The sequence below is a fragment of the Microcaecilia unicolor genome, chromosome 2, assembly GCF_901765095.1.
Source record: "Microcaecilia unicolor chromosome 2, aMicUni1.1, whole genome shotgun sequence".
NCBI classification, from domain to species: domain Eukaryota; kingdom Metazoa; phylum Chordata; class Amphibia; order Gymnophiona; family Siphonopidae; genus Microcaecilia; species Microcaecilia unicolor.
Genome location: NC_044032.1, coordinates 351,458,675 through 351,485,480, shown reverse-complemented (window position 1 = coordinate 351,485,480; position 26,806 = coordinate 351,458,675). Strand labels below are relative to the sequence as shown.

The 26,806-nt window shown below is 41.6% G+C and overlaps 1 protein-coding gene across 3 annotated transcripts in view; it reads right to left on the bottom strand.

Moving 5' to 3' along the window:
- PIGG (phosphatidylinositol glycan anchor biosynthesis class G) overlaps positions 1–26,806 on the bottom strand; it is a 207,083-nt gene that overhangs the window by 84,143 nt on the left and 96,134 nt on the right. For all 3 annotated transcript variants that reach the window (XM_030194469.1, XM_030194470.1, XM_030194471.1), the window contains exon 10: positions 18,018–18,209. In XM_030194469.1, coding sequence (XP_030050329.1) covers positions 18,018–18,209 — 192 coding nt within the window. The remainder of the gene's footprint in view (positions 1–18,017; positions 18,210–26,806) is intronic.

Sequence of the window (26,806 nt, the reverse complement as noted above, 5' to 3'; positions counted from 1 at the left end):
GGGGGTGGGATTAATCACACAATTACAGTATTTTATGTAAATCTCACTGTAGCTCCTTGTGACTCTGGGCAGGTCACTTAACCCTCCATTGCCCCAGGTACAAAATAAGTTCCTATATATAATATGTACACCACTTTGATCGTAACCACAGAAAGGTGGTAAATCAAAACCTATTCATCTTCCCTTTTCTTAAAGGACTGATAATTTCCCTCCTTCCCACTCCCAGATCCAACATATCTCCCTTCTCTTTCTTCCTTCCTTTCTCCAAGACCATTATTCTCTCTCTCTCTCTCTTCTCTCCCTTCCATTGTCTTGAACCTCTTCACTCCCCATAAGCAGTGACACAAACTTGGTGGTCAACAACACCAAGCTCTTCTTGTGGCTGCTGGAGCTTATTGCCTCTGTCAAAGCTTCCATTGATGGTCCCTCCAGTTCAGCTCATGAGTCTGCAGCTTACGTCCCTCCTCCCACCAGAGGTTTGGCATTTGCCTCCTCTCAATTCCCCCCACCCTGTTGGTCAACCTTAAAGGTGGTCATCTGTTGGTCCCCAACAGTGGCAGAATTGTACATATGCTGCCTGCAGCCTGCTCCAAACCTTTTTCTTTGGCTGTCCCACCTTCTCTGACATCACTTCCTGCTTCTGCAGAAGAAAGCAGAAGCAAAGTTTGAAGGAGACAGGAGATGCTGCAAATTGGCACAAGAAGACCAGAGGTAAACCACTATGCTCAAGGATAGTGCAGCTTACTTATTCAGTCCCTGAAACTGCACTGCTCTTGATGCTGCCCTGAAGGTACAATCTACCTTCATTCGGATGGCTGAATTATACAGTATTTCAGGAATGATGACTGTATGGCAGGTTATAAATTACATGGCAACAGGCTAATTATGGAGTTTCTCTTGCCAACTACAGAATCTTAAAAGAGCTTGGAGACACTATTAATAGCAATATTTCTCTAATAAATCAGAAGGCATAACACTTGAATTTATAATCTAAATTTAAGGTCTAGAATAATTAACTATTGATGATAGGGGGAATTCTCTTACATTCATTTTCAATCCCTATACCTGAAATTACCCAATACTATATTATGAAACATAGAAATGAAGCAATTGCGATAATCATGCAGACTGCCAGACTGTAAAAGGGAGCAAAAAGGACTCATGTGGAAATAGATGGAATGACAGTAAATAAAGATCTTATTTACTTATTTTAATTTATGAGATTTCTTCCCATTAACAATGCTCTAGGCGACTTACAGCCAATACATATAATAAAAAACAAAACAGCAATACAGCAAGCCACTTATATCATACTATAAAAAATAAGAACAAGCACAAAACTGGTAAAACACTCCCTGATGTAAAGCAAAGATACTTACCTGTAGCTTATGTTCTCTGAGGCCAGCAGGCCGATTATTCTCACATCTGGGTGATGTCATCTGACACAGCCCAGTGCGGATGCTGATTAGCTAGTAAGGTAGAAAGTTCTAGCAGCGTCTCACCACGCATATGTTGGTGCCTTCCCGCTCGATGCGCGAGCACAGGTCCTCCAGTCAGGTGAAAAAGCAAAAACCCTATAACTAAAGACAACTCATAGGGGAGGTGGTAGGGTATATGAGAATAATCAGCCTACTGTCTTCGAAGAACATCAGCTATAGGTAAGTATCTTTGCTTTCTCCGAGGACAACAGGCCTTCTTAATCTCCCACTTGGGGATCTCTAGCTACTAGGCTCAACAAAAAACAACATAGCTAGGATAACTGATCTCGAAACGTTGAGACTAAAACTTCAATCAACCTGAAACTATATACATACTACTTGTGTAGTCAGAGCTGGTCTTTGGCAGAGACGACAGGGGCGGTCACACAGGGCCTTGCGCTCCCAGGGGCCCTGCGACAGTGGCCTTGGCATGTCACTCTTTCTCCTTCTCCCCACCTTGAATCCAGTCTCTCTCTCCCATATCCCCTAAAGTTACTTCACCCCTGGCACCGGCTGCAATTAAGGTAAACTACTAGGGCTGGCATCGGGACCATCCCTCTGTCGATTCTGCCCATGCGGAAGCAGGATGTTACTGCACAGAAGGGACTAGTAGAGGGAAGGCCCCAACGCCAGCCACAGCAGTGCAGGACTGGCGCCCTAAACTACACCAAGTCATGCTTACCAGGATGTGCCAGGCTACTCTCCTCTCCCTCTGACCCATCCCCTTGCAGTTGGACATCTCTCTCTTTGTTCTCCTGAGTCCAGAGTCTTTTTCTTTCTCCTTGCTCCCCCCTCCCCTGGCACCTTTCTCTCTCTCCATTCTCTTCTGCCAGCAGACAAAGCTTCCTCTGCATTGTGATAAGGGCAAAGGCAGCAATATAAGCAGGCTGCTTTGGCAGCTCCGGAGGCCTTTCCTCAGCCGCATCTCACCCTCTTTGAAGTCCCTCAAGAATGGAATGTGGCTGAAGGAAGGCCTCTGGGGCTGTCAAAGCAGCATCCTTACATTGCTGCCCCTGCCTTTGTTGCGATGCAGGGGCAGCTTTGACTGCCGGCAGGAGAGAAGAGAAGGGAGAAATCGAGAAAGGTTTGGGGGGGGGGGGGGGGGGGAATCAAGGAGAGAGGGGTAAGTGCTGGCATTGAAGGGGTGGGGCAAGGAGAGAGGGATAGGTGCTGGTATTGAGGGGGGAGATACTGCACGGATGGAGGGTGGGCACCAATTTATAGAATTTATAGGTTGCAGGGAGCGCCAGAAACTCTAGCGCCAGCCCTGCAACAGTGTGACTTAATTGCAGCTTGCACCGAGGTCAAAACAACTTTAAATGATCCAGGAAGGAAAGATGCTTGATTTGAGGTGGGGAGAAGGGAGAAATATGTTAGACCCAGGGGGCGGGGAGGGAGGAAAAGGGAGATGGATATAAGTTGAACTATTGGGGGAGAACTAGAGAGAGATAGATGAACTGGGCTGGGAGGGGGGGGGGGGAGTGTGGAAAGCTGAAAGAAATGGACATGTGCTGGGCCAGGGAGGAGGGCTGGCAGGAGATGGACATATGCTGGGGGGCTGGAGAGAGACGGACATGTGCTATGCTGGGGGGCTGGAGAGAGACGGACATGTGCTATGCTGGGGGGAGATGGCCATGTGCCATGCCAGGGAGGGAGGACACTGGAGGGAGATATGCAAGTGCTATGTCAAGGGGGGGGGGGGGGCGTTGGAGAGAGATGGTCATGTGCTGGGCCAGGAGAGGGGAGTTGGAGGGAGATGGACAGGTGCTGGACCAGGAGGGGGGGAGGTTGGAGGGAGATGACAGGTGCTGGACCAGGAGGGGGGGGGGGCATTGGAGAGAGATGGACATGTGCTGGGCCAGGAGGGGGGTGGTGGAGGGAGATGGACATGTGCTGGGCCAGGAGGGAGATGGATATGCTTTGGACCTGCCAGGATGGAGAGCACAAGAAAGGAGAGAGAGAGAGAGAGAGAGACCAGACTGGAGGAGGGAAGAGACAGAGATTAGTTGGAGGGGGAGTGGAACAGAGGAGGAGAGATGCTGTAATCACAGATGGAGAGGAGTTATGCCAGACCATGAGGGGGGCAGGGGATAGAGACAGAGAAATGCTGCACCTGTGGGACATGGGAGGAAGGGAAGAGAAAGGGGACTGCCGGGCGTGGACAGGGACAGAGGCAATGCTGGAAAATGGGTGGATAGGGCAGATGCTAAACAGGGACACAGAGGAGAGGTACTGGACAGGACAGATAGGGATGCAGAGAGAAGAAAGAAGAAATGTCAAATGGATAGGAGATCCAGGAAAAGCAGAAGAGACACAGACCAAATCAAATAGAAAAATAAAATGCTCAGACTACAAAGGTAGAAAAAAAATGTATTTTGAATTTATCAGTTGGAATGTCAGCATTGGGAAATCACCTTATTTTAAAACTGGCCAAATAAATTTTTCACCATGGATACTCTAATAGCTCACTCACCAACACTACACTGATCAAATGCTGTAACTGCCAATCTCTGCGGTGCAATTTGTCGGTATGTAATTTTGAACCACAAGATTTACAGCACCCAAATCCTCATCGATCAGGCAGTTCAAAAATTAAATAGGGGTGCTAGAGGACCTTGGACTTTACTGGTGTCTTTGGCACAATTTTTCACACTAGTGCTCAAACACTTACTGCTAAACATGTCTGGAAGCAAGTCTCACAAACAGGAAACTAGCATGCCTTCTTCCTTGGGAGAAAAAAGGAAGAAATATGATATACAGTCCCCTGAAAAGATGGTGCCAAACAGGTCTAACGTGCACCCTTCTGATGCCTGTTTTAGAAGTATTAAAGGCGTTAAGGGATCTCACTGCAAGCACGTTGAAACAACTTGCCGCTTGGAAAACGATCTCTTGGCACTTCTTACAGTGTCAGTCTCCGAATTTCAAATGGGATTAGAGGCAGTAGAAAAACACTCAGAACAAACTGCCACAGATTTACAACAACATGTGCACTTAACAACGAACAAACTTCTCTACTTGGAAAAAACAGATAGAAGATCTTGCAAACAGAAGCAGGAGAAACAATATTCGAATTTTGGGCTTACCAGAACACTTAGAAGGATCTGACTTACCACTGTTTTTATGCACATGGCTCCTGAAAATCCTGCATTTACCACCTGAAACAGTTCTTGAATTGGAGCGGGCACACAGATCTCCAGGGAAGATTAAGTCCAATGCTAAGACACCGCGCCCTACAGCTGCAAAACTACTTTGATATCCTCGGTCTCTACTAATTTTGACAACAGCAAGATCGATTTCATCTCTGATTTTTGAAGGCAGAAGAATAAATATTGTCCCAGATCTGTCGAAAACCACTGCACAGAAACGGAAGCAGTTCTTGTCTATGAGAGCACAACTTAAGGAAAAAGGAACGAGGTTTGGTTTACAATACCCTGCAAGGATGATTATCACATTAAACAACACCACCTGGAGTCTTTGACTCTCCAGAATCTTTACAACTATTCCTAGATAAAAGGGACATGGAAGGTATGGCTGGATGAGTTAATCTCCATGCATATACTCCTTTTTTTCTTCTCACTCTGCTGAGCTGTTTCATGCTCTGGTAGGCCACCTGCTGATGGCTGTTTACTTACTGCCATGATAATGAGCCTTTTGCTAGTCACAGTCTCCTTTTCTTTTGATGCAAATCCTCTTTTCATGGTCAAGTGACTTAATGACTTTTGTTATGTTGATTTTCTTACTTAAATGGAAATTACTTCAGTGATAGAGTATGGCTATTGACTAGCTTGTTCTTGTATGTTTTCACCTACTTATTACAAAGTTCTAAGCAAGGCAAATTTTTCATTTTGAAACTATACTAAAATTGTTATTATTATTAGATATATAATTTTAATTATATTAACTAATAGGCACACATTTCTATTAGGCCTGGGAGTTCTCCTTGTCTGCTGTTCACTTCTAATATCCTCTTACACCCATCTATTTTTCTAAAGCTTGAGCTCTCAGCTCTGATGGCTTTTTTTCTTTAGTTACATGAATCCAAGCTATATTTTTCTTTCTAATATAATTGCTGGATATAATAATAGCAATATTCCTTTCTGTATACCAAAACACTTACAAGATAATTCTGTTATTGCTTCATCTCATAAATGCTTGATTGAACTAGATAAATATATGAAAACCCCTAGTGAGAACTCATTACACTCCATAATTTGGGGTAATCCCATTATTAAAATCAACAAAACATATATATTTTGGTTAACTTGGTATAAGAAAGGCATATATTATATAGATCCATTATTATCCAATGGAACACTGCATTCCTTTTCTTTATTGCAGAGTAAATATCTATTACCCTTTAACCAGTTTTTTTCGATGGTTGCAATTGCAGCATTGCCTTACCAGAAATAAAATATTAAGGCACTTTCTTCACTACAACCGACTATAATTTCCTTTGTTGAGAAACTATTTAGTACTCATCATATGCCCTTAAATATATACAAATTTTCGAGATCAAAAGAATTATCTTCAAAATCTGGCCTCATGCATTCATGGGAACTAGATCTGGAACACAACCTAAATGGAAAGACTCCTGGAAATTTCTTGGACATCCAGTAACCTCAGCTAGCATGATCCAGTTGCTTTTCTTTTTGCATTACAAAGCCATCTGGACTCCACAAAAATTAGCAGTTGTAGGTTACTACCTCAAAATCTCTGTTGGACATGTAAGATACATCCTGGATCTCTGAAACATCTTCTTTTTGAATGCAGTCTCACTCATGCCTTTTGGGAAAGGACATGGAACATTATTTCCAAAATTCTACATATTCAACAACCAATCTCCTGGAAAATTATTATTTTTGGTTCTCTGGCATTGGACACCTCTCTGGATAAACATGACTCTAAATTGCTCAACACTTTATTAGCAGTTGCTGTAAAATCCGTACTATCCAATTGGAAAGATAACTCTCTTCTAAATATTCATTTCTGGTGGCAATTTGTATTGCAACTTCATCAATTTGAAGTCTCAGTAATAGATAAGAAAGATCTTTCTCCACTGGCACTTAAAGCATGGTCTAGTTTGGACTCCTATATGTCCAATACTTAAATACTTACTTAACAGCTTTGATATATGTTTCTGATATTTTCTAGACACTGTACTTGAAAGGTGATGACTTTCTTTATTTTCACATCCAGCTATTCACCTGACAAATTGTTTTTCTTAGTTCTGCTTGGTCTCATTGAATTCTTTGAATATTTTGTTGTACACATTTTTTTTTGTATTTTGTACTTTTCAAAGTTAATAAAGATACTTGGACACACAAAAAAATATTATTTATCTCTATTTCACTTTATATTTATTCTAAAGATTAACTCAAAAGCTCAAAGCAGTACTCATCTTACAGTTGTTTAAAACACTGTCGGGCAGGGCTATTATCCAACATGAATCATGTTTCACCCCAACTGTCTCACGGATCACCCCCCCTCCCCCCCACAACAAGAGAAGCAATTAGTTTTATGCTGATATTATCCCTTCTCATACTAATCTCTGTAGCAAAATTTTTTTTATAATTTTATCTTTCTGCCCTCTCCCAGGTATAAAGGTTCTAGTTACCTGTAACCTGGAATGTCCAGCACTCCAGGGATTATGGTCCTAACGCCACCAGGTGGAGAGACAGAAAGACACAGAAGGCTATAGTAATATGAGAATAATCAGTTATTGTTTATTACACTTACCAATCAGGACTACAAATTAGAATACATACTATAATTAATTAATTCTCATATGAGACAGCAACAGGGACACAAATGTGACCTCTGACATTAGCTCTCTGATTGCCTCTGTCCATGATTCTCCTTTTATACCCTTTTCTCTCATAGGCTAGTATTGGAAGTACAAAGTCAGCATATTCTAGTAAATTCTAACATATTCCAGCATATTCAAAAATCAACATATGCATCCAGCTTCTCCTACATAAGCTCCCAACTATGGAATGCACTACCAAATGTCATAAAAACAATGCACAACCTAAGAAACTTCCGAAAATCACTAAAAACCAACCTGTTCAAAAAGGCATAGCACAATGATCCATCCTAAAGACCAGACAACGAAACATATACCAGAACTGGATATAACCGTACTCTTTATACTTGACTGCTTCATCTACTGTCACTAATGAACTTTAACGCAATACCACTTTATTTCACACTCTGGAAATGAACTCTCTATACTTAACTGCTTAACTTACTCTGTCACTTATGAACTTTAATGCAATACACTTTGTATTTCTCACTCCTGAAATGGCGATCGCTATTACAGCATAATGTAAGCCACACTGAGCCTGCAAATAGGTGGGAAAATGTGGGATACAAATGCAATAAATAAATAAATAGTCTAGTAAATTCTATCTTAGAGAAGTAAAGTTCTTCATAACATATTTGCTTATCATAAGTAAGGTCAGTGTTACATCTGTGCTCACCTCGCCCTCTGGTGGCCAGAACCGGTGGCTGCTATGGACTATCACCCGTTCCAGACTTTAGCCTAGTCCAGTCCGGATCTTCTAGGCTGCCGGATTTGTCTGTCTTGTTTGAACCTGCTCAGCTCCCGTAGTTGCCTGGTGAGTGCTGCAGTGAGCCTCAGTTGCTGCTGGGCTTATTAGCCATTTGGAAACTCTCTGCCTTTGCATCGTCTAAGGCCCTGGTATGTTGGTGCTTGTTGCACTTCAGCCTGAGTTTGTTTCCTTGTTCTAGGTTCCTGCCTGAAGTTCTTGCCTGTTTCTAGTTAGTCTTTGTTTAGTTTAGGGTTTGCTTGTTTCTTAGTCTTGCTCCTTGTTTGTAGGTCTTTGTGTAGTGCTTAGGTTTCTGTGTTGTCTGTCTTCAGTGGCTGCTTGCAGCTTTTAGTTCTTTCCCCTGTTTGTCAGTGTTTGTTTCCTGCTTTTAGCTTCCAGTTTCTGTCCCCTAGCTTGTCCTTTCCCTGTCTTGTGTTGTCTCTACTGCGAGTCCTAGCCCTGTTTCTTGCCTTGCTGCCCCTGTTTATTCCTTTCCCCCTGACCCTTAGTCCTGGTTCAGCCTAGGGGGTTTCCAGTCCTGCCTTGCCCAGTAAGTCCTGCCGGCCACCTGCAGCCAGGAGCTCAACTCCTGGTGAAAAGTGGCCAGGTACAGGTGAAGTTTGAGGGTACCTGCCCTGCTTAGTCCTGCCTGTTTGCCTCTGCTGCAACTCCAGTCTGGGGTTCCAGTCCTGTTCTGCCTAGCCTCCGGTGTGGGGTGGTTTTGCCTGCCACTGCCACTCCTCGGCAATGGCCCAAGGGCTCACAAACCCAGTGTCCAGCTTTGAAAACGTGACAGTAAGGTTATCCTACTTTGCAAAAACCATCTTCTCAGCAACCAAAGTTGTGTCTCTTCATTATCTGCTTTCAAGTAGTTCATTTTTAGAATTTTGTTTGCCCAATAATTTATGATAAAATGGCTGTGTACGTGTGGAGTAGTTTGGAATCCACAGCCGGCAAAAATTAAGCATGCCTAATACACCCGCAGCTGAGTAACAGTAGTAGGCATTTGTAAAGTAGAGACATGTTTCAAGGTGTCGGGGGCGAGGCTGCGTTCTCGGGAGCCAATTTCATGGCCAAGAAAAGTGACATGGGTCTGTGCAACCTTTAGCTTTTTCTTATTAACTGTGTACCCTTTAGTAGCTAGGAAGCCTAAAAAGTCGCAAGTAACTTGCACACAAGTATTAAAATCTTTAGAGGTGATTAACATGTCATCTACATACTGTAACAAATGAGTATGTTTGGGCCACACATAGGTTTGCTTTTTGAACTGTCGAATATGTTGTGCAAGGGTCTGGGAAAAAATAGTTGGACTGTATAACTTTACTAATCCTGTTACTCTGCAGGAAATTCAATATAATATATTACGCAGAGCATACCTTTCTAGAGAAAAGGGAGCACACCCTGGTTTATGAGAGGATGGGACTTGTATTAAGTGCAAACATTCTCAAGGCTCTATGCTGCATGCCCTAATAATTTGGCGCCAAACTTTGCCGATGATGGCCCAAGTAGTTCAGTGCACCCGAGAGGGTCTAAGGTTCTTTGCTTTTAGGCTCTCAAGACTGCCAGGATTGTCTATCCCTCAGAGACACTCCCTTTTCAATGCAACCCTGTTAGTTAAAAAATTGATCCCGTCATGCTGGGTTTCTGAGGAAGTGCCGCCATTGCAGCAATGGCTGGCTAACATGAGAAAACTAGCTTTTTTTGTTCATCGGGCTGAACCAATATGGATTCTGCAGCCTGAGGCTTCAATACAACATGAACCAGCTTTTCTACAAAAAAAAAACTACTTCCTGTCCTAGCTGTGCTGGTGATGTCATCCAAGGACATGTTGTTTACTTGAAATTAGCCTTCAGTTTATCTCCTGGGAAGATGTAGAGAAGCGAACTTCACAGAGACAGTGTCTCTGGGAACATCTGGGAACCGTGAAGGGAAGTTTGGTACTGACTGATAAGCTGTTCTTGCTGGATGTCCAGAAGGCTCCTCATTGTCATGACCTGGACACACAGTCATCTGTGGACCCGGAGGGTAGTGCCAAAGCTGGGCATGAGGGAGAAAGAAAGAAGAACAAGAGAAGAAGATTTCATGGTGTATGCATCTCTCTCAGGAGAAAGAGACTGATTTGCTCAAACACCTATGAACTGTAATTCTTTGTGCTTAGTGCAGGCCAAGGCCAAGTTCTTGGCAGCCCTTTGGCTTTCTAGAGTAACCAGCTGCACAGAGCAGGGACCTCGGACTAAAACCTGATCAGAAGGGGTTGCAGGGGAATTCTGCTAGAGTCTGAAAGAGGAGGAGCCAATTCATCAACCCATCTGGACTCTGAAGCTACGCACCACGAGGGTGAGAGAAACAGGAATTTTCCTCTTATGCTCAGGACTTACTTAGTTTTGGTCTTTGCCTGTGAAAGACAGATTTTGCTCAAGTACATGGTCACTAGCCTACTTTAGCTGCTAAGGTGGTAATCTCTTCTCAGGATATATTGTACTTGTGTAATCATATATATATTTCCCATATATCTACTGGTGTAATCCTTAGTGTATTTTGTGCACAGTACATATGTTTATATATTGCTTTACCATATTACTATTTTTAATATCTATAATAAATAATATATAGTTCCATGTTGGCATTATTCCTTCATTGGTGGCCAGTCTAACAAAAATCTAAGGCTAATTTAGGCACTGGCCATATCCTTAAGAATACAAGTCCAAAGTAACTGCTATCTAAGTGATTCTCTGATATACAACAGTGCCTACAACCTCCAGCCTTACTATCCAAGTTGTTGCCTTAACTGTCCTCATCTCCCTTGTTCCCCTCTCTTGTGATAGCCCTGATTCTACTGTTGCCAAAAATATCCTATTACAGTTCTGGCACCTGAAATTTTATTTATTCTTATCATGTGTTGCATGGCTCCAATGACTTCATACTCCAGCAGATTTTTTACGTCAGGGCCATTTTGGATCAAAATGAGCTTAAGGAGAGCCACCAAATATCTTCTCATGTGGGGCTGTGACACAGGTGACCAGTGTGTGTCCATGACATCCACCCCTCAAAGAGTATGCTGAAAGAGGCGGGTGTTTCCAAATGCATTCTGTTCATTTATTGAGAAATACCTTGTTCTTCAAGAATGTAGTTCTCCCACTATCCACTTCCTCCTTTCCGTTGAGAGCTTGGGTAGAGAGGCACAGAATAGTGAAAAAGACCCAGAAAGAAGATAGGATCCCCAAGGTCTCCAGGGCCACCACTGGCCCCCGAGGTCTTACACTGAAGAACACTGTTTTACTCCCAAACAGTATTCTTAATCCTGTATACCACTTAAGAGAAATTTCCAAGTAGCTACGAACAGAGGCTTATTATGCTAGATCCCAGCCTTGGTTTTTTTTTTTTGTTACATTTGTACCCCGCGCTTTCCCACTCATGGCAGGCTCAATGCGGCTTACATATTGTATACAGGTACTTATTTGTACCTGGGGCAATGGAGGGTTAAGTGACTTGCCCAGAGTCACAAGGAGCTGCCTGTGCCTGAAGTGGGAATTGAACCCAGTTCCCCAGGACCAGAGTCCACCACCCTAACCACTAGGCCACTCCTCCACTTGAGCGTTAAATCCAAAAGAGTTGGCGCAAACAACCAGGTCTAAAAAAACTAGTGATATTTCATTTGATAACTTGCAAAAGTTTTAATTGTAATAGTAAGATTAAAAAGTAGTTCTGCTGGCGCCCACACAAAGAAATGGAACTTGTGCTATTACATATATTTACTTCCAAAAAGCTGTATGGTACATTACTTCAGCATTTTTCTGCATGAAATGTTTCTCATTCCCACTCATCGTAATAGTGTACACGCTGTACCTCTTCAATCTGAAACTGATGGCACATTTTTTTTTTCAAACACTGCAGTCAACATTTCAAAAAGTAATTTCTATGTAGAACTGCACACTTTCCATAAAATACACAGTACTAAAATTAATCACATTTCTTTAAGTTTTATTTAAAGCAGATTATGTGAATTTCTGTACAATTCTTGTTCTAAGCACATATGTACAGTACTGAAGAGTGTGCCACTCTCTTGACTAGTGGTTTTTCTTTCTATGAATGAACAAAAGCTGTTCAGCAGAGCTTGCCTACCTGGATTTAAGTAAGTTTTTGACACAGTTTCATATAGATGACTGAAAATAAAACTGATGACATTAGAGTGGGCCAGAAAGTTTTGAACTGGGTGAGGAAACGGTTGAGCAACAGAATGCAAGAGTGATGATCAAAAGAGACCACCCTGTCAATGATAAACTGCTACTGATGCATTCCAGTGCTCAGATCTATGACTAGCCCTTTTCAATATCTTTATTAGTGGCACTGGAAAGGAATTTGAGGAAAAATATGATTGCCTGCAGATGACATAAGAAGCCTAGCTGTAGTGTGCTAGCAGAGAAGGTGTGGTTCAGTTATGGGAGACAAAAGCTCAGAGCAGAGACAAGGAAAACAGGAACAGCCCTCCCGTGTATGCTTCCACAGCTTATGTGTAAAGCACCAAAATACTGGCTAAGATAGGAAAAGGTTCTCAATGGAACAATGTGAAATTCCAGACCTTTGTGGCATTTCTTGTTTAATATTGACTTCAAGCTGATGAACACTATGATTTTTATGGCCTTAGAAGATGCAAGAGGCTTTATTCTCACTATTAAGTTACCACGCCTGTGAAGATAACAGACTTCAGAATATATTTGTTTGAACATGCAATAAAGAGTTTTGTTTTACTTTTATACTGTGGATGGCTATCTTTGGATGCTCCACACCCCAACCCCACCATCACACTCAGGCAGTCCTGCATTTACTCGCGTATACGTATCCCTGTTATTTATCTCTAAAACATATACAGGGGTATTGAACAGAAATAAAACCAAGAATGGATGAGCCTGTTCTCCATGACTTGGAGCCAGCAGTTAATTCTAGACTGGAGGATATTAGAGGGTGATCAAATCGAGGGCTTTCAGTTTCAGCCAACACCCAATTTAAGGCTGAAATTCATCACTCAGTTTCAGCCGGAACCAACCTCCCTCCAACATAGGCCCTTCCTGGGCCTACCTTTGAAAAGCTCTGGTGATCTAGTGGCCTCTTCAGGGTAGGAGCAATCCAGTCGCTCCTGCCTCGCAAGTTCTGTAGTTGAAATGGTTGCTAAGACTGTCATGGATAGTCTTGGCAGCCATTTTGAAATTGGAACCAGAATGGGCAGGAGCAATCCCCAGTTTTATGAGGCTGCTGCAGGAAGTTGCAGCAGTCATTTTGACTACAGAGCCGGTGGGGGAAGGAGCGACTTGGGATCACTCCTGCCTCGAACAGGCCACTAGATCACTGTTTCCCAAGTCAGACCTGGAGTAACCCCTTGTCAGTCAGGTTTTCAGGATATCCACAATGAATATGCATTTATTTATTTAGATTTTGCTCACACCTTTTTGTAGTAGCTCAAGGTGATTTACATTCAGGTTTTATAGTCTTTGAGAAGAACGAGGTCTGGTCCTTGGATTGTAGGCTTTGTAGATTGCCAATTGCTTCGATACTGCAAAGTTGAAAGGTACTTTAGCTTCCAACAATCCCAAGAGGCATCTGTGAGGTTCTGGAGTTGTTTCTAGCAATTGTTGGAAACATCTTTGCTGCTAATCTCTCCTGATGGAGTAGGAATTGTGTCTGTCTTTTGTGTCAGGAGCAAGGCTAATGTTAAAATTCATGGTAACTCAGGATCAAAAGACACTGGTACTAGAAGTTGTGGATTAATAATAGCTGCAGCTTTTGCAAGGAAGGTGGTTAAAGTTTTGTGTGTTAATCGAATGGATCCAGTTTCTGCAAGCATGGCGTCCAGGATGTGGCGGGCAATCCTTATTATCCTTTTCCATGATCCAAACATATGGGAAGAATGAGACGGGTTGAATACCAATGTACATTTTTTTTATCACATACATATCTCTCGATGGTGGAATTATTGATTTTAGTAGATGTGATGTTCAGTTCTTTACAAGTGCTCACAAAGTTGGTTCCGCAGTCGGAAGAAATCTGTTTGGCTGGACCAGGAATCGAGAAGAATCTTCTGAGGCTGTTTATGAAGCTTGAAGTATCCATGGACTCAAAAATCTCAATGTGGCATCATGAATACTCATGCAAGTGAAAATAACAGCCCATCGCTTGCTGTTCACATTTCCTCCTCTGGTTTGTCTTGGAGATGACTGACCAGGGGCCAAAGACATCTAGCTCCATGCAAGAGAATGGTGGTTTAGTACCAAGTCGATCCACTGGCAAGTCTGCCATTCTTTGTTCTTGATCATGGCCATATAATCTGTGGAACTTAACACATTTATAAATCACAGTTCCAGGAAGGAGACTTTTTGGTCAGTCCTGGTTTTGAACTTATATCCTAAAGAAGTGTGGTATTTATAGTCCCGCATTCTATCCATTGACATCAGGTCTTAAAATGAATCATAATAGTGTTTCAGAAACTCAGAACTGGCCAAAATCTCTTTTCTGGAACTGAATAACTTGGAGGTTCTGCATTTTTTTTTAAACCTTTTTGACACTGAAATCTTTCTAGATGCATTTCTCAGATACATTGCCTGTAAATCTCATGCTCTGGCATTTCTGGTTTGTGCAACAGAGGTTGCCCAGCTTCCCAGGTTCTAAGCCCTCTATTCTAACTACTAGGCCACTCACTAAAAGCTTGTGGCTGCACGATCCCCACACTCCTTCTTACTGCCACATCCAGAAATAGGCCTTGCAATTTTCCCCACTCTACTTTTGGAGAGGTGAAATCTGTGTGTGTGGAGGGTGGGGGCGATGTTGCATAAGAGATAATTTGGTTGTAAAAAGACAGTATTCTCTGCTACCTTGGTAATGCATTGGAAATTTAAGACAGGCCAGTAGTATACAAAGACAATTAAGTAAAAACTGCTTTCCAATAACTTGGGACTAAGTCTGTATCTGAACCAGAATTCATTATAGTGGAGAAAGAAAGAGTTCAACTGCTGGACTGATGTACAGATGAGAAGGTAATGGATCACCAGGGGTGAGCATATTTCCTAAATTTTGTCCAAGGCTACTAGTGCTCAATAGGGTTAAAGGAGTGAAAAATACTTTTGGACAAGCTGAAACAAGGGTGAAAATGCTTAAAACAAATATTTGAGCGTCAATATAGATACAGGATGAGGACAGCAGAAGGGGATAAAGGAGATGGAGAGGAAGCAGGAATGGTGAATAGAAGGACAGAAGACAATTCATTCCAAACTGTAGAGACATTAACAGTCTGCAAAAGCATCAGGGTGCACAGTATAAAGGAGATCCTTTTCAGGAAAACTGGAAAAATTTGACAGAGATGAAACCTGAAATAACAGTTTTCAGGGATGATTTACACAGCATCTAATCAGAAAAGAATAGTACTCCCTAGAGGTAGGTACTGCAGACTTATAGGATAGATGATGATTTTTACTTAGAGATATGTTAAAATGAGATTTGTCTCTGCTTCATAGTCTTTCAACCTGTTGAGCATTTTTATTAGGTAACTCCCTTATGCTACTAACAGGTCTGGACTTTGCAACTATGAGACCCTGTGTGGACAAGTTTTGGGGGACCCCCCCCCCCCCTGACTTAAGGTTTCAATACCCAGTGTACCTGAATGTAACTCACCTTGACCTACCACTGACAAGGTGTAAGCAAAATCCAAAATAATAAATAAACAAAATAAATGAACTTATCACCAACACCACCACGGTCTGGTGCGTGCCTCTCTCTCTGAACCTCTCCCATCCTTGGCGTTCTGGCATACCCTTTTTCTTTGACCCGCAGCCACCCACTGTACCTTAAATGGTGTCTGTTCCTGACTTTACAATTCATCAGTGGCAGCAGCGATTCACCTGCACTGCCAGAGAGTGCTGCAACAAACAAATGATGAACTTATTGAACTAAAGTGCAAAACTAAAGTGGAACCTCAAGGAAACCCTGGAGGTTGCATTCCAGGTATACAGTGGTGCCCCTCGTTAGGAGAAAGCATATAGATAAACAGACTTCTCGTGAACTGGCACCGAGAAAAAGGCAGAGTGCAAACCTTTGAAAGAGAAGCAGTAGCTGGTATGAAGGGCAAAATAGTAGAAAGGCTTAGCAGCACCAGAAATATGGCATAGCAATCTGGTTCACAGTCCTTAAATCCTGTTCAAATCTATAGGTATCTTTGCTAGATTTCTTAACAGGCAAGATGGGAGTACTGACTGGACCGACAATAGGAATAATAAAACTTCATAGCAATTAATCTTGAACCACAGGGGCTATCCCTGCCTCTGACGTTGGGCACAATGGATATTGGGGGATTTTAGGCAATGGCTTTGAACCATTTATGGTTGCCTTATAGGAAGGAGTGATCATCTTAAAAATGTCATTAGGTCTGGTGGTCCACAAGACAGAAGATATAGACTCTAGATCATGTTCCCAGGTAGATCTGCACAAAACGACTAAAGAAGAAACATCATCTTTATAAAGCATAGGAAAGTCAGCTCCTAGGTTACTGTCTAGGATTTCTAGATAGACCCCATCCAGGGTGCAAAAAAACACTGCAACCAAGTTTGCAAAGATGATCTCTCCCTAGGAGATTCAGCATGGAGGAAGAGATTAGTAAACTGTGAGTCTTGGAAAGGGGTCCGAACTGGACTAACACAGTGTTAGACAGAAGCATTCTAAAATCCCACTACATTAGAGAAAAGGAGAGAGAGAGAAAGAGGTGACGAGATACAGATATTTAAGTACTTGAAAATTTTAATATATAAACAAACCTCTTCCTGAGACATAGGGGTGGTAGAACTAGAAGATATGAATTGAGGTTGCAGGGAGGTAGACTTAGGAGTAACACTGGGAAATACTTTTTCAGAGAGAGAGTAGTGGACACCTGGAATGCCCTTATAGGAGAGAACGTAGAGTCAAAAATGGTAAGCAAGTTCAAAAATGTGCGGGACAGACACAGGGGATGCCTAAATAGAAAAAGGATGGAAACACAATATGGCTGTTGAGGTCTGGCAAGAGTAGTGGGAACTAAGTCCAACAGACTTCTACGGCCTGTGTTCCGCAAGTGGAAAAAGATAAGTGAAGCTTTCACAACTCCAGTGTTGTAGATCACTTTATTGACATTGGCTGCAAGTGAGGGTAGTGTGCAGTTTGGGTGGAGGGGGAAGACATCTTGATTGATAAGTTGAATACTGTCATAAATACTTGAGGACAATATATTTGGTTGCCTAAACGTGGATGGAATGGTGGAGACTTGCCGACCAGTGTTTTAAGCATGGATGGCTGTGGCCTGCTCAGAATGGTGGGTATGGCTCTGGCCACCTTGTTGGGCAGACTGGATGGACCACGTGGGCCTGTATCTGTTGTCATTTACTGTGTTTTTATCTTCACTCATTGATAAAAATCTCATACATTCAAATCATGGACATGCTCATTTATCATATAAAACACAGTAACTTGCTACAGCTTCCAAATATGAAGTAGTATAAGCTGAAACTACATAACCTCAAACCATCAACAGCTTGAGAAACACAAAACAGCATAAAGCAATACTCCCACATTTATGTTTTGCACAAACAATCACAGCTCTGTGTATGAGTGTTACTAAAGTTTATCTAACATCTGTTATTGATTACACAATCTGCTTCAGAAAAGACAAAAACTGTAACTTGCTTCCTTACTCAGGTCATACAACTATGCCCTGCATTCAGGCCTAGAAATGTTACTAGTACGTAGGTAATATGCTTAGGCCTAGGAAAGGAGGAAGATGACTGCTGCTATTGTGGCACCTTCTATTGTCCAAAAGTTTCCAGCACTGCCTGCGGATGTTGCCCGAGGATGAAGCAATGAAAGCCAATTAGTGGGGAAGAGGAAAATAAGAACAAATGTATGAGGAAACAAAGTACAAAAACAATCCAGTGTCTACAGTGTTAAGAGAGATAAAAGCTGTAACTGCTGAACAACTTACTTTGAAATACCTTGACTGTCTTGTTGCCATGGAAAAACCACATTGCCAATTGCTGACCGGTAACAGTAGATTCCCAGGAGTCCAAGTGCCAACGCTATTTTTGATACCAGAGAGCATCTCCTTTGAACTAGCACAAAGATCATTCCTAAGGAGACAGCTGATAGAAGCGAGAGTGCGGCTTTTTGTTCAGAGCTGCAGATGAAAAGAGAGACATATAAATTTTAATTTTTATTACAATAAATAATGCATATAAACACAATTTATTTTGCACTGAAAAGTCAGCTTTACTTTTAAAGTATGTGTAGTGTTTTTTTTTTTTTTTTTGGGGGGGGGGGGTCCCAGTTTTGGAGTGGTCCATCAACACATTCGCACCCCAGTGCTCCCACAGAACATTTATTTGCTCACTCTCCCCTCTTTGCTCACTGCATGCACACTCTTACCCTAGATATTTCCTTTCAAGGCCCTGGTAGAGAGACCCTCAAAGCAGGCAAGGGGCACTCCAACCCATTCTACTCAAGACAGCTACAAACCAAACACTGCTTTGAAGTAATCTCTCTGTCCTAAGGTTGTACAGCTTGAACAGTGTAGTCTGTGATCTCTTTCAAAAATCGCATACACATATAAAACCTGATTTGTGAAAGTCAATATTTGCATGTGTACATCTGCACTACATGTAAATTGCAAAGGGATGTGGTTTGAGTAGAAATGAAAATCTACATGTGTATTCCCCATTTCAGAAAGGGAATGCATGTGTATTTATTTATTAGGATTTATTTACCGCCTTTTTGAAGGAAATCACTCAAGGCGGTGTACAGTAAGAATAGATCAAACATGAGCAATAAGCAATTACAGCAGTAAAATTATTCAACTAACAATACAGAGTATGGCATGGTATACTACTTGCAATGTCAACAAAATACATAATAGAACATTATAATTGGTAGTGAAGGGTAAGGCAAAGTTGTAACATATAGATGAGTAAGAAAGCAGGAAAAATTAGAAAGTAAGGTGACTGAATAGAAGAAAGTTGCACATGAGGTCAGAGAGATGGTTAAATATTATCTCAGTTAGGCTAGGAGTGGATAAACATGTCCCGCTGCAGTATGTGCAGCCCGAGTCAATCCTTGTGTGTGTGAGTGAGACTAACAAGTTAGTTACTTCTTCCAGTAAAGGCCTGGTTGAAGAGCCAAGCTTTCACCTGCTTCCTAAAGTAGAGATAGTCTTGTGTCAAGTGGAGCCTTTCAGGCAATGCATTCCAGAGTGTGGGGGCTACTCCGGAGAAGGCTCGCTTGTGGGTATCACATCATGTATGTCCTGATATATTAATGTCGAGCTTTACAGTGGGGATGGGCAGCCAAAAAACGTGTGTCTCTTTCTGAGTTTCCCCCCCCCCCCCCCCCTATTCTGGAACAAATGTAGTGTAGCAAGCTCTTTGCGAAGGACTGCGCACTATGGTGCTCATTTTCAAAAGCAGATGGACGTGTCAAAAAAAGCCATCCATCCGCCCAAAATCTCCAAATTGAGATTTTGGAACAGCAGAATTTGGACATCCTACACTGCAGTGCATCCAAATAGCAAGGGGGCATTTGGTGGGTGTGTTTTGGGCGGAACTAGGGAGGGCTCATAATCAAGATATTCAAGAGCAATAACCGAACCGGAAGAAACATCCAAGTCTGAAATGAAGGATGTTTTTATTTAGACCTGTTTCAGTCACGTCCAGGGTACAAAAAAGTGCTCTGATTAAGCAGCTGATCAATGGAGGGATTAAGGTATGACCCATCATGAATCCCCCAGCAGATACTGTCCCCTCCCTCACACCTGAAAGTGACATTGGAAAGGGAAACTAGGCTCCCTGATAACATCAGGTATTACTGGCATTCTGAACACAGCAGCAAAGCAGGTCTGAAGGGTAGCCTGGTAGTCACAGCAGTGGACCGTAAAACAGGGAGCCCAGGTTCAAATTCCACTTCAACTCTTTTTTTACCTTTAAATTGTGAGCCCTCCAGAACCAGATATATACCTTCTGTACCTAAATATTAAAGACACCTGCAATCCTGAGTGCTGTTGAGGTGGTCCACATTCAGGTATAGTAGGTATTTCCATGTTCCAGGAGGGCTCACCATTTAAAATAACAGAGTTGTAGTGGAATATGAACCGGGATGCCCTGGATTAAAGTTCATTGCACTGACCACTAGGCTGCACTGCAGGGACATCTCTGTGACCATTTTCATATAAATGCTGCCAGACAGACGTTGTTGTCCCTGCTTTTTTGGCGTTCATAATGTGGACGTTATATTTTAGGAAATGGCTGTTCATTTTGGACAATTTCATGAATTTTCAAATCAGGAAACCCCAATGTTTTTCCTGTTAAAACATGGCTGTGAGATGGATGTCCCAATTCTGACATGGATGTTCTTTCAAGCATGACCCTCCACATTTAAAAAGGGTGCACTTTTCTTAAAAAGTTAACACTTTTCCCAATAGTGCGCAAATGTGAAAATCATCATGCATATGCACAAAATTGGGGAAAAATGGAACCTCTTTCACATAGTGTGCACTCTAAGAAGAGTGCACGCCATCGGCAAACAACATTTGTTGCAAATGACATCCTATTCCTAATGCACTGCTGCTCCCTTGCAAGTATAGGTTTATTAAAAAAAACGTTCATTCATGATCTAGGCAAGATGGCGTCTGAATAGGACGTGTGTGAAACAGCTCCTCACTGTCAACTCCCTCTTGCTGTTTTTTTTTCCTTAAAAAATACATTTCCATGCCCAAGAGACGGGGCAAACAGAGGGCTTACCCTGCTCCCTCTGCAAGACAGGAATTGGGACCGATGGACCGTTTCACTGTTCCCAGAGTAGAATTGACTGGGCAACAACCCTTGCTGCAGGAGGGATCGATGAGAGGAGAACCGACCTACCTGCCTGAGGGAGAGACCACTCTGAGCCCAGAGGAACGGAGTCCTCCTTCGATGCCGGCAATGCTGGCAGACCAGAGCCCTGGATTGACTAGACCCGATGAGGAGATGTCTGATCTGGGAGCAGGGGCAGACTCTGCTAGCAGAACGCCGAGTGCAGCAGTGCTGGTGGTTACTGCTGAGAATACCGAAGGAGTAGGAGTTGAATCACAGGAGAGCAAGACTGGCTCTGAGAAAGGAGCTCAGGAAGAGGTAATATTGAAATTATTTCCTAAAAAACCGGAGAAAATAACCCTAGAAAAAATTTGGGATGCTTTGGAATGTTTAGAAGATTCTTTAACCCACAAACTATCTCCAATAGTTAAAGTTACTCAATCAAATCAAGCTAAAATAGCAGACTTGGAAAAACAGTTGGAACAATCTAAAACTTTTGAACAAACAATTATACTTGAAACAAATCAAATTAAAGAGAGCCAAATAACTTTAATAAAAGAAAATGTATACTTACAGAGGAAAATAGAAACTTTAGAAAATTTACAAAGGATGAAAACATTGAGATTTATAAATTTTCCTAAAGTTCCAGTAGTGGCTCCTTTAATAACATTCAAAAGATATCTTTCTGAAGTATTAAAAATTACTGAACAATTATTTCCATCTGTAGCAAGGATTTATTATTTGGCTCCCTATGTTAAGAAACCAAGTGAGCGCATAATACCATCTATGGAAACCCCATTTGAGGAGCTAAATTTGAATTTATCACAAACAATTGAAGATGAACTATGTGGAGTACAACCTGCTACATTAATTATAGACTTTGTTCTACAGCCGGATCGGGACTGGATCTTGAAAACTTTCTTTAAACATAGACATGAAGTCTTTCTGAATTGCAAAGTCAAAGTATTTCCTGATATTGCTAGACAAACTCAGAAAAGACGTCAGTCTTTTTTGAAACTTCGTGATCGTGTATTGTCACAGGGGGGAATTTTCTGGCTTAATTTTCCTTGCAAATGTGTTGTTAAATTTCAAACAATTAAATATGTTTTCTTTGAGAGTGATCAGTTAGCAAAATTCCTGGACTCCAGACAAGAACCAGCCGTAAACTCTCTTGTGCTTCCTCCATTAGTATCTACTCCGTGATAGGATAAGTGGGAACATGTTCTACTCATTTTTTCCTATGTTAACCAATTTTTGAATTGTGCCTTGCCTATAATTGTGGACTTTAGCAGTAATTATCATTTAATAGATTTTCTTTATAAAATATTTTCTTGTATGTTATGGTAATACTCCTTTTCTGTACAAGTGTATCTTGTAAAATTCATTAAAATTACAAATAAATTAAAAAAAAAAAAAAAAAACGTTCATGCCAGCCCTTTACAAGACGGATTAAGGGAGTTCTCCCCTTTAATCCTCTAGTCCTGGTTTTCCCCTCTGTAATGAAAATAATTATTGCACCCTCTTTTGTTAATTAGCTGCATGAATATGTGTTGGTTTGCGAAATGGCAGGCATATATGTGTATCTTATATGTGTAAGTTAGACATGCAAGTTCATGTTTCACAACCTGCATGTGTAACGTACACATTCAAACTGTGAATCACCAACTTGCATGTGTAACTTACACACACATAACCGTCTTTGAGAAAAAGTGACTAAAGTAGTTGTAAGAGTACAAGCCCCTACCACATATCACAGAATCTGAGTGAGTACATGATTTGTAGGATACCTGAAGGGAAGTCAACAATCATGCAGTGCCTCATGCTTTACAATAAAAAGACAGTTCTAAGACAGATGTTGTAATCAAGGACATGTCCAGGCATGCCTGTTTGAACAAGACCTGTGCCCTGGTATCGGCTGATGTAATAAAAAGTAATTTTGGGTTGCAACAACCTCTCAAGACTAAGCTAGACTCACTGGAGCTTGATTCCCCAGAACTGATGTCACAAGATCTAAGAGATGCAGCTAGAATGACACCAAAAGACCACGCAGAGCCAAAATTCTGAGCTAATCTCCTTCTGAAATACCATCAGAACATCTGGCATTACTGTTATCAGAAATGGTACAAAAGATGTGCATCTCTAGCTGGAAGGGGCATTACCTTTCCTACTCATAACCTCTCTAGACATCTGATTTTCATTTGATCTTCCAGCAACACATCAATTATTCGAACTCTCCAGAGGGGAGGAGCACTGCCTTCAAGAATGCCAACCCTGCTTCTTCAGATGCTCCCAAGTGACACTGGTAACATGTGCGGCTGTATGGTCAAACTTTGTCATTAAAAAATGAGTGATACTAATTCAGTCACTGGGTATTAACTTGGGATTTTGCTTTTTTTTGTTTTGTTTGATGTTTGAATGGAAACAATTTTGCACTATAAAAGTATTACATTGACCAGGAATTTACACCGAGTGATCTATGTACGTCAAGCCATTGGATTAGATTCTCTGCTCAAGCTAAGTAACAGTTCTCTCTCACTCTCTGTATATATATATATATATATATATATATATATATATATATATAATTTTATATTTTGGAGTAGTATCTTTATTAGGAGGAGGCAGGGCATGCTATGATGTCTGTGAAGGTGTTATCTCCATCCCTGAGTCTTTGTATATACACCAAAAAAACTGAGCACACATTATTTAAATATTTAATATTTTTGTGGATTTTTCTGTTTTGATTTTATTTTGATTTAATGTGGTTTCTGGTATATTTATAATAAAAAATGAGTGACAGACTAGACATTAGCCTATTGGGTAAAGTGTGTGTTTTTGTAATAACTAATTTCTGTGTGAGCTGTCTTGCAAATGAACCATGTTTCTAAACATTTCTTCTATGTTATTTTTCTATTTCTGTAGATATTTTGTACTGTATGTAAATAAAATTATTATTCCTTTCTATAGATATGAGTTTTAATGGTTCATCAGTACATAGATAAAGGAGTGAGAACTCAGAATTGCTTATAGAAGGCTGTTCTACCCCCATTACATGGGACAGTTTGTGTTCTGTATAACAGATTACATGTCTGTATATTATTAAGTTATGTATAAGGACCAGGTCCCTGAATTTTTGCAGACCTCTGTGATTAGCCTTTATGAACATCTGTGTTCTGCTCTCAGAGCCAGATGCATCAACCAAACGTTAAAAAAATCTAAATCGTTAAAGTCCCTAACGATTTTAAAAAAACGAAGAATGCACCAAAAAAACAAGTCGCACATGCTCGGTACGGTATTGAAAAGTACAATGTATCAAAGAATCGTAATCCCCGTCCGTAATCGGCCCCTAAAGCATGCGCAGAGCAGCCAAGCGTTTTGCTGGCTGCTCTGCGCATGCCACAAACGTCAAAACACACACAAAAAAAAACAGAAACATGTGGCTCCCTGCTTCCCCCTGCATATAGAAAACAAAAATCAAAAAAAGGATCGGCAGGGGGCAAAGGCGCTCGTCAGGAGCGCCCTGTATGGACAAGCCTTGCACACCCCCCCCCCCCCCCCCGAGGTCACCGCTGCTCTCTGCTTCTGCTCGTATAAAATAAAAAATTAAAACAAAACTAAAAAGTTTAGCAGCCCCGGTCCCACTCCCTTCCTGTGTCTTTCTGTACTCCTTCTCCCATAACTCCGCCTCCCGGCATCCTCCGCCCCATGCCCCACCCCCTGAGGTCATCGCTGCCGCTCCCCCACTCCACCGGACCCGCATTACCAGGCCCGTGCAGCGCCTCTCACCTCTGTATGAAGGTGCTGCATGGGCAAGAAGACCGTCTGATCAGTGTGAGTCTTCAGGACATCTCTCTCCTTTGTCTTCCCTGTAATACAGGGGGAAGCGGGGAGCAGTGGCGACCTGGGGTGGTGGGGTGGCAAGGCCGTCCATACAGGACGCTCCTGACGAGCGCCTTTGCCCCCTCCCGATCCTTTTTTTGATTTTTGTTTTCTATATGCAGGGGGAAGCGGGGAGCCACGTGTTTCTGTTTTTTTTGTTGGGTAAGGCTGAAACATGCTCTGGATTGGCTAGGTTTTTTTTTTTTTTACATGACAGTCTTTGCAAGTCTTTCGAGTCCACACAGCCACAACGAGAGGTACAGACCTCTCGTAGATTTTCCGGCGTTTTTCCTGCGTTAAGTCAATCAGAAAAGGTTAGTGCATGTCGTTACAATTTCTACAGGAATCCCTCATCTGCATTCCGTTTTCGTTAGCTGCTAACCTTGTCGGAAAATGTCCTTTAATGCATGCCACGGTTCAAAAATTGGTCGTTAAAGGGTCATTAAAGGGTTGTTAAAGTTTAGTGCATCTGCCTCTCAGTGTCTCTTGGAGCTTTGTTACTGCTTGCCTCTGGGCATGCTGGGAGGAGCAGAATTCCTCCCTCCCTCTGATTGCTCTCTTGAGAAAAATTGAGAGTATGATAGCTATACCTAGGTTATATATCCAGTGTGTAGAGAGCTTTAACTCTCCATGTTGAGGCAGTAAACTGCTGCCTGTTTTTTCCTCTCAAGGTAGTAGTGATTTTTACCTGTTGCAGCTGTTGCTGCAGTGGCTAAAGAGAATATTGCTGTCTCTTCAATATTTCATACTTTCCAGCCACTGATAATTCGTCCGGTCTGGGAGAAGGGATAATCACAAACATGGACTCACTTTGTATGTACAGAATCCCTAATCTGTCTCAACGCAACTGTGATTGATTTTTTTTTTTTAATCTTGTCATCAACTGTATTAAATAAAGAATTGGATTACGGACTCAAATCTATTCTTGGTAAACTGCAGCTCCAGGTTTAATTCTCTGAATAGACTCTGTACTTAACAGATGTGTTTTCAGATAAAGACAACAATTCCAGAGTGTTAACAAAAATATTCTTTGCACACTCTACATAATTATTGTACTACTCCTACATAGCAGATCCAAAATGTTGACAATAGCCGATTTTTCATGTCATGGGTCCATAAGCACCTAGAAAAAAATTAAATGTTTGTACTTCTGTAACTTTTTTTTGCACAAAAAAGGATGGGGTTTGGACCGCTGTCCCCTTTTCCCAGAGATGGTGACATATAAATTGCTTCCATTCAATTTTTCAATATGCATCTTTATAAAGTGGCTGCTCCAGTTACACATGAGGCAAATACATGTGCATTAGGCCTTTAAATTAGGAATGTACATTGTTTAAAAATACCATCATGGAAGCCCAGACCAGATGTATTCCACGTATTAACAAAGGTGGAAAGATCATTTATAAATATGTTAAATAGCACTGGTCCCACTACAGATCCCTGTGGTACTCCACCCTCCTCCATTGAGAAAAATGGCCATTTAACCTTATCCTGTTTTCTGTCCAATAACTAATTCCTAATCCACAGAACGACATTACCTCCTATCCCATGATATTTTAATTTTCTCATGAGTCTCTCATGAGGAACTTTGTCAAAACCTCTCTGAAAATCTCGATACACTACATCAAGCGGCTGACCTTTATCCACATGTTTATTCACGCCTTCAAACAAATGAAGCAAATTGGTGAGGCAAGACTTCCCTTGGCTGAACCCATGCTGATTCTGTCCCATTAAACCATATTTGTCCATGGGGCTCATTTTCAAAGCACTTAGATTTACAAAGTTCCATAAACTACTATGCAACTTTGTAAGTCTAAGTGCTTTGAAAATATGCCTCCACGTGTTCTGTAATTTTATTCTGTGTAATAGTTTCCACTATTTTGTCCGGCACTGAAGTCAGGCTTACTGGTCGTTAATTTCCAGGATCACCCCTGGAAACCTTTTTAAAAATTGGCGTTACATGGGCCACCCTCCAATCTTCAGGTCCTACTGATGATTTTAACGACAGTTTACAGATCAGCAATTTCATGTTTGAGTTTTTTTCAGTTCCTGGAGT